Here is a 12448-nt window from a genome sequence, read left to right on the forward strand (position 1 = left end):
CCTCTGAACCACACAAAGCAAAGCAAAGCAAAACACACGGCCGTCAGTCGTAAGCTCTGGGATGCTCTCCTACTTAAGACGAAGACATTTTCTGAGAGCCAAAGGAGGGGATACTGCAGCCCTCAGGAGGCTGTGTGCTGGCACAGGGCTGCGGTGAGGTGGCTGCCAGGGGACGAACCCGGCCCTGGACAAACGCCCTTTGTTTGTCCCATAATCCGCTTCCTGACTGATGTGCTGCAGGTCCCACCTGCGCCAGGTGGGAAGGAGAAGCCCAAGGACGGCCTGCAGACAGCAAAGGTGGGACTGTGCAGGTGGTCCAGCAAGGCAGGACCCTGAATAGTGAGCAGCCCACGGGGAGCTGCAAGCTGGAGGAAGGACGGCTGGCACTTGGCTGAGTGCGCAAGCAGGGCAGGCTGTGTGCAGGTGCTCCTGGGGAGGGAAACCCGCGCCCATGGGAGGTGCAGGCACAGCCGATGGGAGATGTATCGGATGTATCGACAGCACACAGAAAAGCAGGGAAGACGCGGGGCGATGGGGCCGGCCGTGCTAACGAAGCATTCGGAGAAGGCCGAGCGAGCGCAGGGCTGCGCAGCGGGGAAGCGGCGGCGCGGCGCTCTGTGCGGCCGGACGAGAAGAGCGGCGCGGCCCGCGCGAAATGGCGGCGTCCCCGGCCCCGCGTCCCGCCCGGCCCCGCCCCCTCTCCGCGCGCGCCGGGCGCTGATTGGGCAGCCGCGGGGATTGGGCCGCCGTCTCCGCCCTGCCTTCCACAGCGCGTCTGCGCCGCCGCGCCCCGGGCCGCTCCGTCAGCGGCGCGCGGTTGTCGTCGCGGTGCGGACGCGGAGGTGCGCGCGGTGGTGGCCGCGCTCTCTCCGAGGCGCTGAAGGAAGCGCTTCGTTAGCGGGGCCCGGCGCCGTTGCCCGGCGGGCTCGCGGCTGCGCCGGTCGCCGTGTTGCTCGCCATGGCTCCGCAGAAGAGCTTCGCGTTGTCGTTGGCGCGCCTAGCGAGATGAAGTGGCGGTCGTCGTCGGCCCGCCGTGAGGGTCCTGTGCACGGGGCCGCGGGTTCCGCAGCGCCCTGGGATGCCCGGCGTGCTATAGTGGAGAGGAGGAGCGCAGCTCCTTCCTTCATGGCAGCTGTGGTTGTCCCGGCGGCTGCGGTTCCGTCCCGGCAGCCCTCGGTGCTTCGTGGGAGCGGAGGGGCAGCGCTGGTGTGCGCTGTGTGGGGACGAGACGGGGCGGGACGGGGCGGAGGAACAGCACGGAGCTGCGCCAGGGGAGGCTCGGCTCGGCTCGGCTCGGCTCGGCTCGGCTCGGCTCGGCTCGGCTCGGCTCGGCTGTGGAGGCACGGCTGAGCAGCGGCGGGCGCTGGGCGCGGAGCAGCTCCCCAGGGCGGTGGCACAGCTGGGAGCTGCGGGAGCCCCGTGGGACTCTGTGCCACGTGGCCTAAGGCTGGGTGCTGCTGTGCGGAGCCGGGAGCCGGGCTGGGTGATGCCTGTGGGTCCCTGCAAGTTGGATAGCCTGTCCTCAGCCAGCTGCTCTGCCAGCTGTGCCGCGAAGCAGGGATGCTGCTACCAGCGATGGCAGCACCGCGCGCGCAGCAGAGCGTTGGGGCTGCGTTTGGTCCAGGGGGAAACTTGTCTGTTGAAGGTGCTGAAGTTCAGAGGCAACTTCTGTGGCGCTTGTCCTTTCGGTAAGGATGTGCAGCACTGCCGTTGCCTTCGTTGTTGCGCTGGGGCTGAGAATAAGGAGCTGTAAGTATGTGAAGTGGCTCCACTCCATCCAAGTCAGTGAAGTTTTAAATAAGATGTTTATTTTGATGGAGAAGACAATTGAAAGGAATAGGTGTTTGACATATAGAGTCACAGGATGGCTTGGGTTGGAAGGGATCGTAAGGCTCAAGTTCCAACCCCCCGGCCACAGGCAGGGTCACCATCGTCCAGGTGAGGTCCAGTCCAGGTTGCCCAGGGCTCCCTTCAAGCTGGTCTTGAACGCTTTCAGGGATGGGCCGTTCACGGCTTCTCTGGGCAGCAGTCACAATCAGATGAGCAGTCACAGTAAGGAGTTAGGAGTTTCGATGCCAAGAGAAATTACTTGGACTATCGAAACCCTTGGTCTCAGCTCCCTGCACTGGCATCTTCCACGGTGCTGACACCTTGGCTGGGCTCCCATCGCTCGCTCTTGCAGAAGCAGCAGCAGCTCAGCAGGGAAGCGCAGGCAGGAGAGTCGTGGCAGTGGTGGTGTCGCGCCCCGCAGTGCTCCGGCACATCAGCAAACTCCGCTGTGGCGCTTCAGCCAGCAGGGCCGTTGTTCAGAGGCTGGCAAGGCGCAGTGGCTGCGGGGCTGCTGTGAGCCGCGCAGGCAGCTGAGCGTCGCGGTGTCGCAGCCTCTTGTGCTGGAGCCGAAGTGCCAGGAGCTGGGTGCTGTGCGGGGATCACTGCGCCGCGGCTGACACTGAAGGGGCTGCAAGGTGCGGGAGATGAGCGCAGTGCACATGTCTGTGCCCATCGTGGCTCCAACGTCCTCTCCCGAGGACGTACGGCCACGTGTCTGTGGGGACCACGTCCCCGTGCTGCATTTCTTACCGGTGCCCACACCGCTGCAGCCGCTGCACTCCCACGATTCCACGTCCTCTGCGATGGCAGAGCAGTGCTGGTGGGTGCCGCAGGAACCGCAGGAGCTGCAGAGCAGCATCCTCCAGGGCCTGTGGGAGTGACAGAAGCCAGAGCCGCACGGTCACCGGGGGTCCCAGGGCTGTGGGATGCCAGCCGTGGGGCGGTGCGTGCGTGCGCTCCCACGGCGGTGGCTGGCACTGAGCTACCAGGGCACAGCTTGTGCCGTGCTGAGCTCAGCATCCTGGCCAGCCTCCATCCCAGCTGCAAGGAGGGGATGAAGGCGCCAGGTCGCCATGACACTGGGGTCAGAGCTCACTCACCCGGTGTTCTCAGAGTGGTCCCTTCCCAGTGGGCACAGGCAGAGACCGGTGTCACAGGAGCTGTGCCGCTGGTACAGGTCATGGAAAGCTCCCTCTTCCACCTCCCAGGCCGCATCCCTGTGGGAGGGAGCCGGGGACAGCTGAGTGCAGTGCGAGGGGAGGTGGAGGGGGGGGGCGGGCGGTGGCAGGGCGGTGGGTGCTGACCTGTCTGGGATTTTGATGCCGAGGCGGAACATCTCTGCCTGGAAGGTCTGCATGTCCTGGCAGAGCGGGCAGCGGAAGTGGTGCAGGGCAGCGCGCAGAGCTTGGGCCTGGGGAAGGCAGAAGATGAGCTGGGGGCCCCAGGGCTGGGGACGATGCCAGGGTGGCAGGGTTGGGTGGTGCTGGGGATGATGCTGTGGTCTGGAGGCAATGCCGCCTACCTGGATGCAGTGGCGGTGGAACTGAGCGCCGGTGCAGGAGGGACAGACCAGGGTGGTGTAGGTGGGGCGTCCCTCCACCGCCTCCAAGCAGATGGCACACTGCGGGTTGTCCTGTTGCAGTGGCCTCACGTGCTGGGTCGGCCGGTGCTGCCAGCAGAAGGACCTGCAGGATGGATGGAGGTGGCAGCTCAGCTCCTGCCCCATCCATCCTGCAGCCCCGCGGGTGCCCGCGCTCACCTGTACTCTCCAAAGAACTGGGAGATGCAGCCGCGTTCTCTTCCGCAGGGGTAGTGGAAGGTGCGGGAGCATCTGCCGTGATGGCAGCGGACCGAGGCGCCCTGGTTCTGGCAGACGCAGCATCTCTGGGGACAGCAGTGCGGTGCTGGGCGTCAGTGCCGTGCACACACAGGTGACCCTTGCCCAGCAGAGCACGGTGATGATGTGGTGGGCCACGTGGCTAGGGACCCCGCAGCACTCATCAGTTGCGATTTGTGCAGCCGTGGGTCTCCTTGGACAACCAGGGCTCTGCTGGAGTCTCCCAGCCACGTGGCACGGGGACCGAGGTGGGGACGCGTCGCCCTATTCACCTTCTGTGCCACGCGCTGCAGCACCTCCTCGATGTCCGGGATGAGGAATCCAAAGAATCCCTCATCGTCAGCGCCGCGCTGGTACAGCCCGCTGGCGTGGTACTGCAGGAGGCAACCGGGGACCTGTTAGTGCGCGTGGGGGGCAGCGGCGGGCGCGGGGCTGGGGGCTGGGGGCCTGGGGCTGGGGCTCACCAGGCAGTTCTCATGGATGCAGAGCCGGTCCTGACGGCACGTGTCTCCATAGATGTCGGGGTCGTGCTCTGCCCGCCGGCACAGCCTGCACCCTGCGGTGGGGACAAGGGCATTATCACCCCAAGCCCGTGAGCAGGGTGGCTCCTGCACGTGGCGGAGGCACATCCACTGCAGCAGGAATGCTCTGCACTCACCTTCCTCCTCCGAGACACTTGGCCTCATTTCTGGGGGTGACGGCTCCCGTCCGGGCCTGGGCCGTGGCGCAGGGCGGCGGGTGGGGGGATTGGGACGTGGCGCACTGAGGCGTCGAGACCTCAGCTCCATTCCTGGGCTTTACTTCTGGAGCAAAGCAGTGGTGCTGCTTCCTCGATCCAGAGGTACCCGGGACTGGGGGGACAGGGGGGAGCGCAGCGTGAAGCTGCCCTGCACATTGTGATGTCACCGTTAGAACGTGGGTGTTGGTGACGCGGTGCCGATGTCACAATGAGCAGGGCTTGGGGTGCTGGGGGCCCTGAGGGGTGGCTTTGGGATGCCCACTGGGGGGGCTGTGCTGGGGGGCCGTCAGCTCCAGTGGGGAGTTGGGAGACACATCAACTCGCAGGTCTTGTGTGGGTGCGGACTGAAGATGGCGTCGCAAATAAACCACAGAATCCCCAGTCTGCTAGGGCAAGAGATCTATTTAGGCACCGGAGCTCCTGACTCCTCAGCAAGCGTTTTGACGTGTTGTGCACCATCTCCGTATTCTCACTTCCTTCGCAGCAGTGGGAGAGCAGCTGTTCTGTCCTGGATAGCTCCAGCAGTGCCTGCACCCAGAAGTGCTCCGGCTGCAGAGGGAGCTGCTCGTAGCTCCCTCTTGTTCTTGGTGACCAGGCTGCAGGGAGAAGAGCGCCGTTGCGGCAATGGGGTGCCGCAGGGAGGAAGTCCGGAAGGCGAAAGCCCGTCTTGAACTTGGATTGGCCACTGCAGTAAAGGAGAATAAGAAATCCTTTTACAAATACACCAATGGCAAGAGAAAAACCAAGGATGATGTCTGTCCTTTAATTGACGCGGCGGGGAACGTGACCACAGATGACAAGGAGAAGGCTGAGGTCCTCAACGCCTTCTTCACATCTGCCTTTAATAGTCAGACCAGCTATCTTCGGGGCGCTTTGTGCCCTGATCTGGATATCTGGGCTGATAGGCAGCATGTCTCCCCGGAGATGGAGGTGGAGGCCGTTAGGGAGCTCCTCCTCCATCTGGACAGTCACAAGTCCATGGGAGCGGATGGGCTTCATCCTAGGGTGCTGAGGGAGCTGGCGGGGGTGATTGCTGAGCCGCTCTCGGCTACCTGCCAGCGCTCCTGCTTGACTGGAGAGGTCCCAGAGGATTGGAGGCTTGCTGATGTGACGCCCATCTACAAGAAGGGCCGTAAGGAGGATCCGGGGAACCACAGGCCTGTCAGCCTGACCTCAGCGCCAGGGAAGGTCATGGAACAAATCCTCCTGGGAGAGATCACACGGCTCGCCAGCATGGGTTCATGAAAGGCAGGTCGTGTTCGACCAAGCTCATCTCCTTCTACGACTGGGTGAGCAGACTGGTAGATGGGGGAAAGGCTGTTGATGTATCTACTTAGACTTCAGCAAAGCCTTTGACACGGTCTCTCACAGGGTCCTTCTGCGGAAACTGGCTGCCGTGGCTTGGACAGTTTTACCCTCCGTTGGGTAAGGAACTGGCTGGAGGGCCGTGCTCAACGGGTGGTGGTCAATGCAGTGAAGTCTAGCTGGAGACCTGTTTCACGTGGTGTCCCCCAGGGGTCGGTGCTGGGGCCCATCCTGTTTAATGTCTTCATTGACGACTTAGATGAAGGGACTGAGTGCACCCTGAGTAAGTTTGCAGATGACACCAAGCTGGGAGGTGCTGTCGATCTGCCTGAGGGCAGGGAGGCCCTGCAGAGGGATCTGGATAAGCTGGATGGCCGGGCCGAGGTGACTGGGGTGAGGTTTAACAAGGCCGAGTGTCGGGTCCTGCACTTTGGCCACAACAACCCCATGCAGCGCTACAGGCTTGGGGATGAGTGGCTGGGTGAGTGCGAGGAGGAAAGGGACCTGGGCTGACCATGAGCCAACAGTGTGCCCAGGTGGCCAAGAGGGCCGACGGCATCCTGGCCTGCATTGGAAATGGTGTGGCCAGCAGGAGCAGGGAGGTGAGCATCCCCCTGTACTCTGCACTGGTGAGGCCGCACCTCGAGTGCTGTGCTGTTTTGGGCCCCTGACTACAAGAAAGACATGGAGGCCCCGGGATGTGTGCAGAGAAGGGCAACGAAACTGGTGAGGGGTCTGGAGCACAAACCTTATGAGGAGCGGCTGAGGGAGCTGGGATTGTTCAGTGTGGAGAAGAGGAGGCTCAGGGGAGACCTCACTGCACTGTGCAACTTCCTGAAGGGAGGTTGTGGTGCAAAAGGTTCTGGCCTCTTCTCCCAGGCAAATAGTAGGAGCCGAGGAAACGGCCAGAAGTTGTACCAGAGGAGGTTTGGGTTGGACATGAGGAGAAACTTCTTCTCTCAGAGGGTGGTCAGGCACTGGAATGGCTGCCCAGGGAGGTGGTGGAGTCGCCATCCCTGGCAGTGTTCAAGGGGCGCCTGGACGAGGAGCTACGAGAGATGGTTTAGTGCTTGTGGTACTGATAGGAATGGGAGGGGGGTTGGACCAGATGAACTTGCAGGTCGTTTCCAACCTTGCGATTCTGTGATTCCGTAACCTCTCCCCCCCACATACGTTCACGCGTGTTGGCAGAGTGTGCAGCAGAAACGCTGCAGGGCAGCTCGGCTGAGGCGGCACCCAGGAGGATAGTGGCTGCACCAGGAGCATCGGTGGCACAGCGCTGGGGCCGGGAGCCAAGGCCTGGGCAGCCAGCAGGCGGTGCTCGTGAATGCAGAGCCTGTCCTGCCAGCACGCCTCTCGGGGCCCTGGTCTGCCCTCTGGCACAGCCCACGCCCTGCCACTGCCCCTGGATGGTAGCATCGCTACCCGCTGCTGTGCTGCAGGGTAACGCCAGCACACGGCAGAGGCACATCGCCTTTGCGAGTCCTCTGCTCCCCTTCTTCCTCCCCAACACGCTGCTTCGTGTCTGCAGGGTGCAGGCAGGGAGCTGCAGCCCCCTGGGGCATCGCGGCCTCAGCTCCGTGCACGGCATGCTCATCTGGAGCAAAGTGCCCCTGGAGCCAAGTGCCATCGGTACCCGGGGTAGCAGGACTGCAGCTGGGTGGCTGCAGGGCTCTGCTCTGTACCAGGCCTGCCCCCAGCTCTCCTTCCATTTCCGTCTCCCAGCAGCATTGCAGGGCAGGGGGTTTCATGGGACAAAGACCATGAAGAGTGCATCGCACAGAGAGAAATATGCGGTTGAACTTGAGAAATGCTGCTGCCCCCTCCCCTCCTCTCGAGCTGTGGCCTGCTGGGACGAGGCTTGTTTGGCTGCGTCATAGGATCCTAGAACGGCCTGGGTTGGAAGGGACCTCGACAGCCATTACGCTCCCACCCCCCTGCTGCAGGCAGGGCCACCAACCAAAGAAAAGCAGGGAAGACGCGGGGCGATGGGGCCGGCCGTGCTAACGAAGCATTCGGAGAAGGCCGAGCGAGCGCAGGGCTGCGCAGCGGGGAAGGGGCGGCGCGGCGCTCTGTGCGGCCGGACGAGAAGAGCGGCGCGGCCCGCGCGAAATGGCGGCGTCCCCGGCCCCGCGTCCCGCCCGGCCCCGCCCCCTCTCCGCGCGCGCCGGGCGCTGATTGGGCAGCCGCGGGGATTGGGCCGCCGTCTCCGCCCTGCCTTCCACAGCGCGTCTGCGCCGCCGCGCCCCGGGCCGCTCCGTCAGCGGCGCGCGGTTGTCGTCGCGGTGCGGACGCGGAGGTGCGCGCGGTGGTGGCCGCGCTCTCTCCGAGGCGCTGAAGGAAGCGCTTCGTTAGCGGGGCCCGGCGCCGTTGCCCGGCGGGCTCGCGGCTGCGCCGGTCGCCGTGTTGCTCGCCATGGCTCTGCAGAAGAGCTTCGCGTTGCCGTTGGCGCGCCTAGCGAGATGAAGTGGCGGTCGTCGTCGGCCCGCCGTGAGGGTCCTGTGCACGGGGCCGCGGGTTCCGCAGCGCCCTGGGATGCCCGGCGTGCTATAGTGGAGAGGAGGAGCGCAGCTCCTTCCTTCATGGCAGCTGTGGTTGTGCCGGCGGCTGCGGTTCCGTCCCGGCAGCCCTCGGTGCTTCGTGGGAGCGGAGGGGCAGCGCTGGTGTGCGCTGTGTGGGGACGGGACGGGGCGGGGCGGGGCGGAGGAACAGCACGGAGCTGCGCCAGGGGAGGCTCGGCTCGGCTCGGCTCGGCTCGGCTCGGCTCGGCTCGGCTGTGGAGGCACGGCTGAGCAGCGGCGGGCGCCGGGCGCGGAGCAGCTCCCCAGGGCGGTGGCACAGCTGGGAGCTGCGGGAGCCCCGTGGGACTCTGTGCCACGTGGCCTAAGGCTGGGTGCTGCTGTGCGGAGCCGGGAGCCGGGCTGGGTGATGCCTGTGGGTCCTTGCAAGTTGGATAGCCTGTCCTCAGCCAGCTGCTCTGCCAGCTGTGCCGCGAAGCAGGGATGCTGCTACCAGCGATGGCAGCACCGCGCGCGCAGCAGAGCGTTGGGGCTGCGTTTGGTCCAGGGGGAAACTTGTCTGTTGAAGGTGCTGAAGTTCAGAGGCAACTTCTGTGGCGCTTGTCCTTTCGGTAAGGATGTGCAGCACTGCCGTTGCCTTCGTTGTTGCGCTGGGGCTGAGAATAAGGAGCTGTAAGTATGTGAAGTGGCTCCACTCCATCCAAGTCAGTGAAGTTTTAAATAAGATGTTTATTTTGATGGAGAAGACAATTGAAAGGAATAGGTGTTTGACATATAGAGTCACAGGATGGCTTGGGTTGGAAGGGATCGTAAGGCTCAAGTTCCAACCCCCCGGCCACAGGCAGGGTCACCATCGTCCAGGTGAGGTCCAGTCCAGGTTGCCCAGGGCTCCCTTCAAGCTGGTCTTGAACGCTTTCAGGGATGGGCCGTTCACGGCTTCTCTGGGCAGCAGTCACAATCAGATGAGCAGTCACAGTAAGGAGTTAGGAGTTTCGATGCCAAGAGAAATTACTTGGACTATCGAAACCCTTGGTCTCAGCTCCCTGCACTGGCATCTTCCACGGTGCTGACACCTTGGCTGGGCTCCCATCGCTCGCTCTTGCAGAAGCAGCAGCAGCTCAGCAGGGAAGCGCAGGCAGGAGAGTCGTGGCAGTGGTGGTGTCGCGCCCCGCAGTGCTCCGGCACATCAGCAAACTCCGCTGTGGCGCTTCAGCCAGCAGGGCCGTTGTTCAGAGGCTGGCAAGGCGCAGTGGCTGCGGGGCTGCTGTGAGCCGCGCAGGCAGCTGAGCGTCGCGGTGTCGCAGCCTCTTGTGCTGGAGCCGAAGTGCCAGGAGCTGGGTGCTGTGCGGGGATCACTGCGCCGCGGCTGACACTGAAGGGGCTGCAAGGTGCGGGAGATGAGCGCAGTGCACATGTCTGTGCCCATCGTGGCTCCAACGTCCTCTCCCGAGGACGTACGGCCACGTGTCTGTGGGGACCACGTCCCCGTGCTGCATTTCTTACCGGTGCCCACACCGCTGCAGCCGCTGCACTCCCACGATTCCACGTCCTCTGCGATGGCAGAGCAGTGCTGGTGGGTGCCGCAGGAACCGCAGGAGCTGCAGAGCAGCATCCTCCAGGGCCTGTGGGAGTGACAGAAGCCAGAGCCGCACGGTCACCGGGGGTCCCAGGGCTGTGGGATGCCAGCCGTGGGGCGGTGCGTGCGTGCGCTCCCACGGCGGTGGCTGGCACTGAGCTACCAGGGCACAGCTTGTGCCGTGCTGAGCTCAGCATCCTGGCCAGCCTCCATCCCAGCTGCAAGGAGGGGATGAAGGCGCCAGGTCGCCATGACACTGGGGTCAGAGCTCACTCACCCGGTGTTCTCAGAGTGGTCCCTTCCCAGTGGGCACAGGCAGAGACCGGTGTCACAGGAGCTGTGCCGCTGGTACAGGTCATGGAAAGCTCCCTCTTCCACCTCCCAGGCCGCATCCCTGTGGGAGGGAGCCGGGGACAGCTGAGTGCAGTGCGAGGGGAGGTGGAGGGGGGGGGCGGGCGGTGGCAGGGCGGTGGGTGCTGACCTGTCTGGGATTTTGATGCCGAGGCGGAACATCTCTGCCTGGAAGGTCTGCATGTCCTGGCAGAGCGGGCAGCGGAAGTGGTGCAGGGCAGCGCGCAGAGCTTGGGCCTGGGGAAGGCAGAAGATGAGCTGGGGGCCCCAGGGCTGGGGACGATGCCAGGGTGGCAGGGTTGGGTGGTGCTGGGGATGATGCTGTGGTCTGGAGGCAATGCCGCCTACCTGGATGCAGTGGCGGTGGAACTGAGCGCCGGTGCAGGAGGGACAGACCAGGGTGGTGTAGGTGGGGCGTCCCTCCACCGCCTCCAAGCAGATGGCACACTGCGGGTTGTCCTGTTGCAGTGGCCTCACGTGCTGGGTCGGCCGGTGCTGCCAGCAGAAGGACCTGCAGGATGGATGGAGGTGGCAGCTCAGCTCCTGCCCCATCCATCCTGCAGCCCCGCGGGTGCCCGCGCTCACCTGTACTCTCCAAAGAACTGGGAGATGCAGCCGCGTTCTCTTCCGCAGGGGTAGTGGAAGGTGCGGGAGCATCTGCCGTGATGGCAGCGGACCGAGGCGCCCTGGTTCTGGCAGACGCAGCATCTCTGGGGACAGCAGTGCGGTGCTGGGCGTCAGTGCCGTGCACACACAGGTGACCCTTGCCCAGCAGAGCACGGTGATGATCTGGTGGGCCACGTGGCTAGGGACCCCGCAGCACTCATCAGTTGCGATTTGTGCAGCCGTGGGTCTCCTTGGACAACCAGGGCTCTGCTGGAGTCTCCCAGCCACGTGGCACGGGGACCGAGGTGGGGACGCGTCGCCCTATTCACCTTCTGTGCCACGCGCTGCAGCACCTCCTCGATGTCCGGGATGAGGAATCCAAAGAATCCCTCATCGTCAGCGCCGCGCTGGTACAGCCCGCTGGCGTGGTACTGCAGGAGGCAACCGGGGACCTGTTAGTGCGCGTGGGGGGCAGCGGCGGGCGCGGGGCTGGGGGCTGGGGGCTGGGGGCCTGGGGCTGGGGCTCACCAGGCAGTTCTCATGGATGCAGAGCCGGTCCTGACGGCACGTGTCTCCATAGATGTCGGGGTCGTGCTCTGCCCGCCGGCACAGCCTGCACCCTGCGGTGGGGACAAGGGCATTATCACCCCAAGCCCGTGAGCAGGGTGGCTCCTGCACGTGGCGGAGGCACATCCACTGCAGCAGGAATGCTCTGCACTCACCTTCCTCCTCCGAGACACTTGGCCTCATTTCTGGGGGTGACGGCTCCCGTCCGGGCCTGGGCCGTGGCGCAGGGCGGCGGGTGGGGGGATTGGGACGTGGCGCACTGAGGCGTCGAGACCTCAGCTCCATTCCTGGGCTTTACTTCTGGAGCAAAGCAGTGGTGCTGCTTCCTCGATCCAGAGGTACCCGGGACTGGGGGGACAGGGGCGAGCGCAGTGTGAAGCTGCCCTGCACATTGTGATGTCACCGTTAGAACGTGGGTGTTGGTGACGCGGTGCCGATGTCACAATGAGCAGGGCTTGGGGTGCTGGGGGCCCTGAGGGGTGGCTTTGGGATGCCCACTGGGGGGGCTGTGCTGGGGGGCCGTCAGCTCCAGTGGGGAGTTGGGAGACACATCAACTCGCAGGTCTTGTGTGGGTGCGGACTGAAGATGGCGTCGCAAATAAACCACAGAATCCCCAGTCTGCTAGGGCAAGAGATCTATTTAGGCACCGGAGCTCCTGACTCCTCAGCAAGCGTTTTGACGTGTTGTGCACCATCTCCGTGTTCTCACTTCCTTCGCAGCGGTGGGAGAGCAGCTGTTCTGTCCTGGATAGCTCCAGCAGTGCCTGCACCCAGAAGTGCTCCAGCTGCAGAGGGAGCTGCTCGTAGCTCCCTCTTGTTCTTGGTGACCAGGCTGCAGGGAGAAGAGCGCCGTTGCGGCAATGGGGTGCCGCAGGGAGGAAGTCCGGAAGGCGAAAGCCCGTCTTGAACTTGGATTGGCCACTGCAGTAAAGGAGAATAAGAAATCCTTTTACAAATACACCAATGGCAAGAGAAAAACCAAGGATGATGTCTGTCCTTTAATTGACGCGGCGGGGAACGTGACCACAGATGACAAGGAGAAGGCTGAGGTCCTCAACGCCTTCTTCACATCTGCCTTTAATAGTCAGACCAGCTATCTTCGGGGCGCTTTGTGCCCT

The 12448-nt window shown here is 64.0% G+C and overlaps 2 protein-coding genes across 2 annotated transcripts; both read right to left on the reverse strand.

Annotated features, from left to right (window-relative positions):
• Positions 1–2263: 2263 nt before the first annotated feature.
• On the reverse strand, positions 2264–4455 carry LOC128083721 (PHD finger protein 7-like). Its single transcript, XM_052689259.1, has 7 exons — positions 4132–4455; positions 3940–4041; positions 3590–3714; positions 3353–3515; positions 3135–3241; positions 2931–3047; positions 2264–2699 (listed from the first exon to the last, which is right to left on the reverse strand). The coding sequence occupies exons 1-7, from the start codon at positions 4453–4455 to the stop codon at positions 2264–2266; spliced, it is 1374 nt and encodes a 457-aa protein (XP_052545219.1).
• A 4961-nt stretch (positions 4456–9416) lies between these two features.
• Positions 9417–11513, reverse strand: LOC128083722 (PHD finger protein 7-like). Its single transcript, XM_052689260.1, has 8 exons — positions 11486–11513; positions 11292–11383; positions 11093–11194; positions 10743–10867; positions 10506–10668; positions 10288–10394; positions 10084–10200; positions 9417–9852 (listed from the first exon to the last, which is right to left on the reverse strand). The coding sequence occupies exons 1-8, from the start codon at positions 11511–11513 to the stop codon at positions 9417–9419; spliced, it is 1170 nt and encodes a 389-aa protein (XP_052545220.1).
• Between the last annotated feature and the right edge of the window lie 935 nt (positions 11514–12448).

Source organism: Tympanuchus pallidicinctus, unplaced genomic scaffold (assembly GCF_026119805.1).
Source record: "Tympanuchus pallidicinctus isolate F22 unplaced genomic scaffold, pur_lepc_1.0 scaffold24, whole genome shotgun sequence".
Classification (NCBI taxonomy): domain Eukaryota; kingdom Metazoa; phylum Chordata; class Aves; order Galliformes; family Phasianidae; genus Tympanuchus; species Tympanuchus pallidicinctus.